The following is a 13225-nucleotide window of genomic DNA, read 5'->3' on the forward strand; positions in this document are numbered from 1 at the left end:
GAACGCCGATTATATCATCTTTGTCAGGGATGCCCTCAGTGAAAGTATTTGCGTACACATATAAGGGTGATGTCCCAATGTCCCCCATACACCACTCCTAGGCTTTGAAATGCCAAAACTCATCGTCGTTCTCCCAGCTCATCTATTGCATAGAAGGTTCTATTTTTAACATAGAAAGATAATTTTATCTTTTACCCAAAAAAAAGAAGAAAAGATTGTATATTTTCCTTCAAACACGAAGAGTGAATATTTAGATACGTACCAGTGAGGGATGACGAGTACTGGTTGAGCTTTTCCCGGCCTCTATACTGAAAGAATCGGGCCGAAACAGTTTTCCCCATGATTTCTGATTAATAACACAATAAGAACAACAACGAGAATATAAATGTTTTGAGTCAGGACTTTGATGGCTGTATGTACAATAGTTTATATTCATACATGGTTGAGCATTAGTAAACATTTTCCTACCTAATTTTACAATTTACTACTGTATCTATTCACTATTTTCTGTAGATATTCAAAATTTAACTGGACTAGACCAACTTAACCTATATATTCTTTCTGCTAAATGATTCTGTGAATTTAAACTATATACAAAATTTGAGTTTACTATTGCGTGTATATATATACCAATTTTAGAAGTAGATCATGATACATAAACCAGAGAAAGAGGTTCGATAATATCTGATAAGTGATATGAAATAATCACCTTTTTCTCTTTCAGCGTGTGGTCATGGTTATGCTCATGGTTATTAACTTCAACATCTCCCTGATGTTCCTCACCATCCATTTTTGTATTTGTGTTGTAATATATGACACTTGAGAGAGAAGGGCTAGTCAGATGCGTTTAAACGGTTCTTTTCCAATGGTCTTTATAGGCGTAACTGTATGCTGACTTCTTATTAGAAAACAAACACCCAGTGGCGGTTGTAGGGTTGTTTTTTCGTGGGTGCAAATTCTCCACAATCTTAAAAACATAGCGAGCAAATGACTTTTTTACTAAGAGAAAATAACTAAACAAATTTTAATTTTTTATGGTGGCACTTGCCAGCTCCTTGCATAAGGTAGATCCGCCACTGCAAACACCTGAAATAATCACCAGTGTAGGGCAGAAAGTAGTTGAATATTGTGGGTTGACCAAAAAGGAAACAAAAAAAGAGAATTAACTATTGTGGTAGGGACACGTCTTAAAGTACCGCGGACTGTTGAAACTTCTAAATTTTTCTTTCTCCGCCATAATATTTATAATACAGATTATTATTTTTCGGCCATAATACTTTACTAGATTGAGCCTAAATTGGAATGGTTACATTTTAGGAGTCCAATAGACCCAAAAGCTTATATTCATTTACGGCAACTACAGATAAGAACAAGCTTCTGGGATTGCCACCACGCCTGCACGCGTCTAGCATGCTGGATCTCTATCCCCTTTCGAAAACACATGTGTACGGCTCTTCTCCTTGGACTTCCCAAGTTGCATCAGCTCCACCTCTGCTTCATCGCCCAGACTCCGCTTACCACTTGCAAATCCTCCCTAATGATTTAACAACCGCACGCAGCCGATCTCTTAAACTTTTGCTCCATCTCAAATCCAATCCCTAAGAGAACACTTCTAAACGATTAAAATTTATATTATAAATATTTTGATCAAATAATCTATGAATCCGTATCCAGTTTGTATTTACGAGCTTTCAAAAAAAGAAAAAATTATTCACATGAACTTTTGCTCCGCATTTTTGGAATCTTTTAGATTTTCATGTGGTTTAAAAAAAAAAAATTGTGACGTGACTCCGACTATGATGCAAGTGCCGCGTGTGTTCTGAACTTCTGACTAAATAAAATAAGTTGGCCTTTTGTTTTAACTTTTAAGTCGATCGTTGTCAAATTGGGCAAACTTGGGCCCGAGGCCTTTCTACTTGATTAATATGATCAGTTGTGCGCAAAAAAAAAAAGTCGCTCGTTGTCAAATTGGATTCAGATTCATAGATTACTAGGTGTTTTCCTGCACCATGTGCAGTAAAAGAATTTTAAAATATTTTTTAAAAGATAAATATAAATTATATTTATTTTTATTAATATTATAAATTTTCTTTTTTCTTATCAATATTTTAATATAAATTTGATTTAACTGAACATTAAAATTAAGATAAAATCAATTTTGTTTATTTTGAATTATATTTAAGAATGTGTATGTATATATCTAAAATTATAATCTTAGGTAGATTTTTCTATCTATTTATTTTAATTAAATATATTAAATAAATATGTAAAATTTCAGAATTGTCAAAAATTAAATTAAACAATATTTATAAAATCTGTAAATATATATAAGAAACTAATGATTTTACGATTTAGTTTGATTTTATGATTTAATTTTATAATTTTCTAAAAATATGTATATATTTTTGAAATATTTTTAGTTTAAATGATATTTCAAAATTTGAAATGACATAATTGAATATATTTATTTTAATGATGATTTATGCGTTATTGCCATATTTTTAAAAAGTCCAAAAATATAAATCGATAATAAATATAATATATGAGTTATTACCATATTTTAAAAATTTTATCAAAAATATAAATTAACATTATATATAATTGTCCATGTCATATTAATCTATAAGACATGTCATCAATTTTAGTAGCTATGTCACAATTATTAATCTAGGTGTTTTCATGCACCATGTGTAGTGATGAATTTTTTTAAAGTTAAATTTTATATTTTAAAATGTAATTTATTAATATTATATATTTTATTATTTTGACTAATAATTAATATAAATATCATTAATTAAGCATAAAATTAAGAGAAAATATTATTTATTTCATTTGGTTAAATTATTATATCAACTTGTACAAAATTACTAAAAATCATATAAAATTGTATAGTTATCAAAATTTAAAACTAAATAATATTTATATAATTTGTAGCTATCTAAAAGAAACTAATGATATTATGATTTATTTATTTTTAATTCAGAAAATTAAAAAAATTTAGATAATAAAAATTTTATTATTATAAAAGTAAAAATTATATAATATTTCGAAATTCAAAATATCATATTTGAATATATTTATTTTAGTGATGATTTATGAGTTATTACCATATTCTACAAAGTTTACCAAAAAATATAAATCAATATTAAATGTAATATATGAGTTATTGTCATATTCTAAAAAGATTTCCAAAAATATATATTAGCATTATATTTAATTGTCCATGTCATATTTAACCATATGACATGTCATCAATCTTAATAGCCACATCACAATTTTTTTGTGAAAACGATTGTAGAAAAAACATGTGGCAAATCACTTCTCAAATATAGACTAGGGGATGTGATCAAATAGTCATTCGAAAAGATGTGATTTTAAAAATTTCACACATATAAAATATAATAATTTTAATTATTGATATATTATATTTTTAATTTAGTATTTTCATCAATCAATAGCATTTCAATAAAGATAATTATTTTTGAAAAACTTACAATAAAAAAATAATACACTGAAAATGTAAAAACTATATCTTTTGAAATATTTATTTTCTTTCTAAAATGTGAATCTTTCGAGACGGAACGAATATAACTTTTACTAATATATTTCGAGACTTGTAAGACTTTAAATCAACATGATATTAGTTTTGTTTACAAAAATAGATAAAATGTGAAAGTATTTTTATATCAAACAAATTTAAAACTGAAGTTTAATAGGATTACTGAATAATTTTTTTTTTGGATGAATATTAACTTTTGTTCAATGAAACTTTTTTGTTACATCATGTATATCAATAAGTTGAGGATGAAAAAACTATTTTAAAATATTTTTTTTTTGAAACTTAAAGGGTTAAATCCGGGTCACTATTGGAACCAGACCTAACCCCCGGGGGAGTCGCAAGCCCGCGGATGGACTCCTTCTCCTAGGCATTCAAATGGGTCCTAAAGCATGGACCCATATCCGCGTTAGGTGAACAGAACAATGTGACTTAGTTTCGCATAGCAGGAGGATCGAACCTGAAACGTGTTAGCGTCCCAGGCCCGTCCACTGCCACTTGACCACAAGGCCCGTTCAAATTTTTTTTTATCAAATGTTTTCACAAGACGCGCGCTGTACTACAGAACTTGCTTCACATGTCGTTTGTTTCTTTCTTTAAACAGAGTATGTATCGTAATTTAAAATACAAACTTTGTTAGAAAACGAAATGGATGGTGAAGAGTGGTAATTAAATTTCGATCCATCTGTCCTTGCAGAACATCGTCCATGAGTGCATTCCATACCTCTGCCGATATAGTTGCTAGATTACTTAATTTGTAGAAACTTAAACAATGATATATGAGATATAAGAGATTCAATGTAATTCCTCAACGATATCCTTTATTATAAATCTTTTAGTTGACATTTATGCTGTTACATCTTTAAATCTTCTTATAACAAAATTTGTCTTGTTTCATAATTTTCAAGTACGTTTGTTAGAAAGTTTCGTATATGTACTAGAGATCGCTCCTATATACGTGTCGGTTCTCAAGAAGTTTGATTGTGTTTCGCGGTGATAGAACTGTTTGCAGTCCAATATGGGTGAAGCCCAAATAATATATCTATATGCTTGGCCCAATATATGCTTGGCCCAATAAGGGCAAGGTCCAAGTGAGATACCTCTTGACCGGGAAAGATAGTCCCTTGTCGGAAACACGGTGTCTCGTTCTGCTTACCAACCTCCCTCCCTCCCTCCCTAGGGTTCGAATTTTCCCTCTCTTTCTCTTGGGGAAAAAAGGAAGATGGAGAATAACCCGCCGAACAGAGGAATGTGGAATCAAGAGCAGAGTCATACTCGGATCACTCAAAGCTTCAGGGTCGCGAAAAGGTCATCTGAGAATGCATCTAACTTCTCCACTCCTTTTCCTAAAAGGTTCGATTTTGATTTCTTCTCTTCTTTTCAATTTGGCGTTGGAATTGGGTTTCATTGGACTTGGTGTAAAATGTGATAAATTTCTCTACTTGGCGTTTGCAGAATCAAGGAATCAATGGCTACTGAATCGCATTCTCACCGTTCTAGCTTCAGTAGGATTCCTCTTATGGAGTTATCAGCGAACACACCTCCTCCCAAACGCCTTAAACCAGGGTTCGAGTCATCTCGTGCTGGTGGTAATCCTTGTGGCATCACGAGCATCCCTTCTCCTAGTTTTAGTCTGGATAAAGAGGTCATAAGTGCATCAGACCCATTTGTCACTCCCCTGAAAGACGAGTCTGAAAGAGCTGCACTAAGCAGCTATGGTGGTTTCTCTACTTCTTCACTTCTTGATGATGAGATTGATGATTCCTTTTTGGAAGAGATTGACGCTATCTGTGAACAGTCAGTGAGAAAAGCAGCATGTCCAACTCCAGATACCAGCATAGTTCGAACTCCTTCCAGAGATTATCAGAGCAATTCCTCACTTCTTGATGATGACATTGATGATTCCGTTTTAGAGGAGATTGATGCTATCTGTGAACAGTCTGCGAGGAAGATAGCTTGTCAAACTCCAAGTACCAGCATGACTCAGACTCCGTCCAAGGATAAAAAGAGCAGTGACCTCACGGCTGAATTGGATTCTAGGGATGTTAAAGTGTTGGAGCCAGCCTCCGAGGTCAAATTGGAGCTCAATGAAGAGACTAACGTTGCTGCTGATCCTGCATTGATCACTAGCATGCCGGAGGAGTGTTCAAAATATCTACAGTCTTTGAATGATAGACAGCGTGATGCTGCCTGTAGTGATATTTCAACTCCGTTAATGGTTATCGCTGGTCCTGGAAGTGGAAAGGTCGGTGTCTAATTACACTAGTTTTCCTGTGAGGCAAGACCTTTTTTTGTCAGTGCTAATTATTTCTTTTCTTCCATGTTAGACTTCCACCATGGTTGGCCGTGTCTTAGTGTTGCTCAGTGAGGTACTATCAGTCATCGCCTGTGAATGATTTGAAACATCTTATTTATGAAATTAGATTTGAAACTGTGTTTACACGTTTTGTGTTCTTTTTAACTTAACAGGGTCTACAGCCATCAAATATCCTTGCAATGACTTTCACTACAGCGGCAACTGCCGAGATGAGAGAGCGCATAGGAAAATCTGCTGGAAAGAAAGCAGCCAAAGAAATAACAATCAGCACGTTCCATTCGTTTTCCTTGCAGCTTTGCCGGATGCATGCAGACAAGTGAGAATATGAGTTTTAAATTGCTTGATAAATTTGTGCGATCTTCTTTTGGTGGTTACTCTTGAGTCCAAATGTAGGTAGAGGTCGTGAAACGTATTATTTACACTGAAAATGTTAACCTTGTATGTTGTTAACTTGGTGACTTAACCTATAGCGCCAGGAAACGAGGTAATAATTGAAAGCAAGTTTTAAGTGATGAAAATCTGTTCTTGTTAGAATAATTATCTGCACTGCAGAGTTGGTGATTCCCTAATTCTATATTACTATTGTTTGTAGTTGTTAGTTATAGGACACTCGTTGACACCTTTAAGGTTATAGGTTCATGGATTCGTATACCTTATACCTTTCCTACCGTCACAGGTTACAACGTACATCTGAATTTTCAGTGTATGGACATGGGCAACAAAGAAGAGCAATTATTGAAGCAGTTCGTTTATATGAGGAGGGCAAGAACGGAAGCAGTACATCCGGTGCATGTGAATCTGCGGAAGGTCTGAGTGGAGCCGGTGCTGGAGCAGTGTGTCCTGAATATGCCAAGGATAGATCAAAGAAATGGCAAAAATATGTGACCCAGGTTGACAATCCTGAATTAAATAATCTACTTTATTGTCTATTGATAGTGCGTGTATGCTGTCTTTCACATTTAGTTTCTCTTAACTCTAGTTATTTTCAACTTCTTCTGCATTTTAGGCAAAGGCTTCCGGTAGAACTCCGGAGGAGTGCCGTAAGATGGGCAATGAGATAGGAGTAAGTCAGCTAGATTTTCTTTCAGGCATCTCTACCATGAATTAGACCATACGATATGAATAGTCTACCTGTGCTGATACAGGCAAAAATTCTTGGAAACTACAGTGATATCCTTAAAGCTTGTAATGCTCTGGACTATCATGATTTGATTAGTTGTTCGGTCACCCTTCTCTCCGACTTCCCTGAAGGTAAATCCACATAAATCAACTTTTCTGGCGATGTATGACACTCGATATTTCCTTGCGCTTACATGTATTTGGAATGAAAGTATTTAAGGAATGCCAAGATACCTGGAAAGCCATCATAGTTGATGAATTCCAGGACACTAGCACAATGCAGTACAAGCTTCTACGAATGCTAGGATCTCATAATCACATAACCATTGTTGGTGATGATGATCAGGTACCTTATTTGCAGGCATAACTGACTGCTCTTTCTTTGATTATTTAAAATTGGAAGCATGACGGATCTTTTCTCGCAGTCCATCTTCGGTTTTAACGGGGCGGACAGTTCAGGATTTGATTCATTTCGCCGAGATTTCCCAAATTACAAGGAGGTTTGGCTTCTCGATCTGAATAATTCTTAAAGACTATACCACGTATGATGCACAAGCTTTTAAACAAAAGGCGTACGTCACTGAATTGCTGTATGCAGAAAAGTCATCTTACTGCTTTTGATTCAGGTCCGGCTGATAAAAAACTATCGCTCCTCCCGCCATATTGTGGAAGCTGCATCATCTATTATAAAAAACAATACGAAGCGGTGCCAATCAAAAAGCATTTCGTCTGAAAACTCCCAGGGATCTAAGGCAAGTTGAACTTAACTCTATGGGAAATTTTGTTGATTTTTACGGCTAATTTTTTGATGTTTCAACCCAGTATAGATTACTGTTAAGGAATGCCATAACGAGGAAGCACAGTGTGCATTTGTTATTGACAAAATAATTGAAATCACGAATGATGGCTCAACACCTTGTTGCTCCCATGGAGATATTGCCATCTTGTATAGGAGGCAGGTCAGTTCTTTTCTTTTCCTCAGTGACATGTTAACGTAAAAAGTTCTTTAACATATTTGTGTTGGTAAGTGACGATATACTGATATTCAGGTGTCAGGTAAAGTCTTCCAAAATGCATTCCGGCAGAGGAAAATACCATTCAACGTTCATGGTGTCGCTTTCTACAGGAAAAAGGTAGATTGCCTCATAAGTAGCTCATCTTTTTAATTGTTGCATATCTCAAAGCTTGACATCGACAGTTCCTCCGCATGACTACCTTAGCTTTGCACATTTCAGAGGATAAGCTCATCTAATAGAGAGAATACATATAATTTTTTACGTTAGGTTGTACGGATCATTTTGGCCATGCTGAGAACAACACTTCCCGAATGTGATGATCTTTCGTATCGACGAGTGTTTAAGGCGTTACTTCCTTTTGAGAAAGAGGAAAAGAAAAGGGTTTGTACCTCATTTGCTCTCTTTTATTTCATTTTTATGATTATTTTTTAAGATTCTTTTTTCTTTCTCAGCTTTGTCTATCAGGACATAGGCTGTTAGTCAAATAATTTATTAACCACCGTTTGCAGGTTATAGATCATATTGACAAAATCTCCACTAGTAGGAAATGCAGCTTCATTTCAGCGGCAACTGATATATTCAGTGCCAAGATTTCTGGTACTTTCAAGAGGTATTGCTTGATGATTAGTGATTACAGTAAGAAAGCTATATAATACTGGTTTAATTTTAGTTTTGAATTGAAAAATACCAGTTGCATCTAGGTTTATTTACTAGGACATATATAGAAGTTTAAGGTCCTACTTCCGTTTCTCCTGATGCATACTAGAGTGATGGATATAGGTCGTTTTACCACCCAGATTTGGGTGACACTGTATATATTTGTATATATTTTTATGTTTATATCCAGATTCTAAAAATGATATGCTGCAAAATATATCCCTCAGCTTCTTAGGTTCGTTTGATTAACCACAGGAACCAGCTTACTCAGGGACGTAAAGTGTTGCAAACTCTCGACATGGTAGCAAAGCTGGTTGATAGGGTAACTATTTATTTCCCGGTCCTTTAAATACTATGAACGCATTAATCATTAGTTGAACTGATCATGCTTATTTCAACCTACCTACATCATAATTATGTGCAGGAACAATCACTTTCAGCTGTAGTAACATGTGTGGCAAATATGATACCGCAGGTAAATTTTTTTTTTGTCTTTAGTGATTACATGCTTTTAACTAGTATCCTGGACATTTATGTCTGGAGTTATGAAAACATGCAAGACAGATATAAAACTTAAGGATATGCGGCGTTGAGATAAATATATGGACCTTGTGCTTGACAATCCAATATCATTCTTGAAAGTGTTTTACATATTTATATGATTATATGCTTTAGGTATAACTTTCACTTGAAAATAGTATATGAACATGCGACTTTGCTTTGAAGATTTAACTGTCTTTTCTTACAAACGTTTTGTGCAATTTCATACCATTTTCTTACTTGGTCACGCTTACTTGCTCTTGTTGTTTCAACTTGTAGAAGTACCTTCTCGAGCAACGAGCAGTTGTGGATAACGATGGAGGAAAACTGCTTAATGAAGACAACGATCTTAGATCTGTACGTGGCTTTTTCTCTTAAAATTTTGAATAATCTTTTCTCCGTATGCATTATTAAAAAATGTTTTTGGGGAATAATTTCCTGTTTTATAGGTACTCCAGTACTTAATGGACGATGTAGCTGAGTTTCTTTCCACTCATTGCACCACAACTGAAGAAGAAGTGGATGCAGTCAAAGAAAAGAAAGGCTGCAATCAACTTAATTCGTTTATCAACTACATCTCTGAGCGCGAAACTGAAAATTTTCGTTTAAGAAGACATGATAATCAAAACTCTGTCACATTAACCACCATTCATCAGGTTTTTGTCATCCACTCGAGCAGTCCACAGTTTGGAGACCATTATAGAATTAGTTACTTCAGGTGGTAATGGAAATATCCACTTATGTCTCTTGTTTGTCGTTATGCAGTCTAAAGGTTTGGAGTGGGACGTAGTTTTCATAATCAAGGTATATATCATCTCTCTTTTCTGGCCGAGCTGTTGACAGATATGAACGTAGCAATGATATCAAATACGTTTCTTCATAGAATCAGTGAAACTCGAAATTCATTTTCCCAGTTTGAATCCAATTTTTGCTGAACAGGCTAATGATAACGAGATTCCCCTATTACATGAGTCCAACGGCACTGCATCTGAGGGTGGAACATCACTTGAGGTATCACTCTCCCTTTTCCTGGAGTTTTCATTAACGCTCTACCCACTTCTCACCCCTGCGAACCGTAGAAAAATATATTTAGCGCATTGTTTGTTTAAATTGTAGGAAGAACGTCGGCTTCTGTATGTTGCTATGACTCGTGCTCGCAAGAAATTATTTTTCTTGTACGTAACAGTGGATTCAAATTGGCAGGTTACTACTATACATGATTTGTGAAATTTTTCTCTTAAACTTCGTCTCTGACTAATGATCTTCCATCTAGGTGCTTCAACCCTCACGGTTTCTTAAAGAGATTCCGAACCATCTTCTACAGGTTCAGAACTCAGTTTGTTAGCAAATTTATGCATGTGATAATGTGAAAGCGCTAATAAGTGTCTTTTCTTTTTAACTTGTCTTTTCTTTTCTAGGGAGACTTGAGCATAAATGACTGCAGACAAGTTCATCAAAACCTTTCAAACAAGACTGAGCAGAGTGTCTCCAACTTTGGGACAGAATTAAAGCATGAAGATGATAAACCAACAGAAAACAATATGATGAACATTCCAGTAGATGATGCTACCGAGGAGTCATTAGAAGCCGCATGTGCACTCAATGGGAACAATTTCCTTAAGAGGTTACCTGCTTAAAAAATCATAACTATATTCTTTGGCAGTGTTTTCGCTTGGTTCATCATTCAAAGGTGTGGAACCTTTTCTTCCTCAACAGATTTGATGTGGAGGTTAGATCAGTTGTCTCTCACTTATTTCACAACTGGGCTAAGAAACAAGCCTTCCAGGACCCGAAGAGGCTGATTGACAAAGTAAGTATTGCATACTCAATTATTCTGCAACAGTTCTCGGCCATTTGATGTAAGCGCCAAGCAATGTTCTTAGCTTACCTTTTCATGTCAATGTTTTTATACATGCAGGTTAGGTTTGTGATTGGTGAACGTTTGGCCATCAAGAAGGAGAAACACAAGGTTGTATACATCTCTCATTACATTTGGTCTGGTCTAGATATTTACTCATAAACAAACCGATGCAGTCGTTTTCTTGTGTGCTTAGTGATGAAACTTAATGCTAAAAGAGCCTAGTAAGCCATACAGAGTGTGGAATATGCTTTGGTGTGGTGACTAACTGCATGCTGCACTATTTTGTTAGGATGTCTTACGAGCACTTAAATCATCATTGATTTCCGATGAAGCGTTCCAATACGCAGAACATGTAAGCATGTTATCCAAAAACATTGTCACATCAATAAGTTGATATACAAAAGGGAACTAAGATTGTGGTGCCCTGTTCCAATGTATTTCAGGTACTTAGGTGGGAACAACTTCCTGCAGACACAAGGGCTCATATAATGCGAGAGAAACAGGTAATGTGTCTCTGTTTTGAGAAAGCATGAAGCTACAAGTCAACTCACTCCTTACACTTGGGAAAAAATATGTTTCAGGAACATTTCCAAAAGCTCAGAATCGAAAACTCAATGGGTACATCGGAAGCAACGAGTAAACAGGTAAAAAGAAAAGTGCTATTCATCCAACGCATTGCACAATTCTTTAGTATTCTTGCACTTTGGCCAAACCGAAAATTAGAAGATTATACAATAGCTGTTAATGCTTTTGGGATTGCAGATCGCATTTCTACATAGTCTAGGATGCACGGTAGTCCCAACGTCGCGTCTCCATGCGTCCCGTTTGATCGAGCAGTACAAATCTCTGTGAGATTCTTGGTGCATAGCTTAAGACACGTGCAAGTGATAAAATTGTGGAGCTTGAAAATGATCTCGATTTCCTGATGGAAGAAATGTATATAAGTGATTTTCATTCTCCCATTAGTTGGAAGTCTGAAACAAACAGATAATGATGTAACTGTAGCTGATATCTTAAAATTATGTATCTTTTCTAAATGCCACAACTGAACGAGTTTGTGAGAGAAGATTCCTATCTTTTGGATAAGATGTGATTGCTACATTTTGAAGAAGAGAAGATGCTTAGACACATCAATTTGGTTGTTTTTGTAAAACTAATACAGTATCACACATTTATAGAGGTATATGATGTTTAACTCACAATTAATAGCATATTACAAGACACGAATGTTATCTACAGAGTAGTGAGCTTTCATGAGATGACTCCTCATTTATGTGCTTGAGCGACCGACTAGTCTCTTAACCATAACATCGGATTGGATCGTTGCAACCTTTCTCAGCTGATTGTCTGCGACCCATGCTACCGCCTTTACCCAGGTATTGCTGGTGGTATTCTTCTGCTCTGTAGAATTTCTTGGCGGGAAGTATCTCAGTAACAATCTTCTTGTTCAAGATCTTCTCCTGCTTCTCCAAAGATTCACGAGCTAACTTCTCTTGCTCCTCTGTGTAGTAGTATATGCCTGACCGGTACTGCGTTCCCACATCATTCCCCTAATCAATCAAGAAAAACAACAAGACACGCAAAAGTCAGTATCATGTGTAAAGAACATGTTCTGTTTCAGCATATTGGTAATGACAATGTCACTTCCACATAACCCAACATGCCAAAAGAACATGTTCTGTTTCAGCTAACAAAGTCTCGATTTTTAAGTCGAAAAAATAAAATTAAAATGAAGTTTCGATTTTTTAGTCGAAGAAGATATAATTAAAATAAAGTCTCGATTTTTTTTCAGTATGAAGCTGTGACCTGGCGATTCAAGGTGGTGGGATCATGGCGCTTCCAGAAAACATCAAGCAAGTTCTCAAAGCTACACTCTTTAGGATCGTACTGAACTCTAACAACCTCGTTATGCCCCGTCATGCCCGTACAGACATCCTCGTATATCGGATTGTGCACGAACCCATGGCTATAACCAACCTCTGTTTTCGTCACACCGGGAACTCTCTGGTAAGCCAACTCCAGTCCCCAAAAGCAACCTGCGCCGAACTGAGCGAACTGCTGACCTGGCGAAGGAACGTCATCGTCAGGTCCTTCGGCGATTGCGGCCGAAGACGGGTCTAGTTGGGAAGTAGAACCGTACCCGAGTCTGTTGAAGAGGT

General features: G+C 35.7%; 2 protein-coding genes across 3 annotated transcripts; one reads left to right on the top strand and one right to left on the bottom strand.

The window, feature by feature from the left end:
* The first annotated feature begins 4696 nt into the window (after positions 1–4696).
* LOC108855324 (ATP-dependent DNA helicase SRS2-like protein At4g25120) lies at positions 4697–12152 on the top strand. Of its 2 annotated transcripts, XM_057000765.1 has the most exons (29): positions 4697–4909; positions 5012–5801; positions 5884–5925; positions 6026–6189; positions 6550–6763; positions 6880–6936; positions 7019–7124; positions 7205–7338; positions 7418–7492; positions 7619–7744; positions 7820–7951; positions 8042–8125; positions 8276–8389; positions 8518–8618; positions 8921–8987; positions 9090–9140; positions 9485–9562; positions 9655–9861; positions 9971–10009; positions 10145–10216; positions 10322–10408; positions 10479–10529; positions 10624–10829; positions 10922–11015; positions 11124–11174; positions 11356–11418; positions 11510–11569; positions 11648–11710; positions 11829–12152. In XM_057000765.1, exons 1-29 carry the CDS (start codon positions 4779–4781, stop codon positions 11916–11918), a joined length of 3549 nt encoding a protein of 1182 aa, XP_056856745.1. In that variant the 5' UTR covers positions 4697–4778; the 3' UTR covers positions 11919–12152. The 2 variants fall into 2 exon arrangements, with proteins under 2 accessions (XP_056856745.1, XP_056856746.1); XM_057000766.1 differs by lacking the exons at positions 10922–11015; positions 11124–11174; positions 11356–11418; ... (1 more) ...; positions 11648–11710; positions 11829–12152 and having other exon boundaries at positions 10322–10380; positions 10624–10766.
* A 23-nt stretch (positions 12153–12175) lies between these two features.
* LOC108855325 (peptide methionine sulfoxide reductase A4, chloroplastic) lies at positions 12176–13220 on the bottom strand (the record flags this gene model as incomplete). Its single annotated transcript, XM_018629118.2, has 2 exons — positions 12176–12616; positions 12873–13220. Coding segments are annotated over 2 exons (600 nt in total), but the record flags the coding sequence as incomplete, so codon positions are not given.
* Between the last annotated feature and the right edge of the window lie 5 nt (positions 13221–13225).

Source organism: Raphanus sativus, unplaced genomic scaffold (genome assembly GCF_000801105.2).
Source record: "Raphanus sativus cultivar WK10039 unplaced genomic scaffold, ASM80110v3 Scaffold2906, whole genome shotgun sequence".
In the NCBI taxonomy this organism is placed as follows: domain Eukaryota; kingdom Viridiplantae; phylum Streptophyta; class Magnoliopsida; order Brassicales; family Brassicaceae; genus Raphanus; species Raphanus sativus.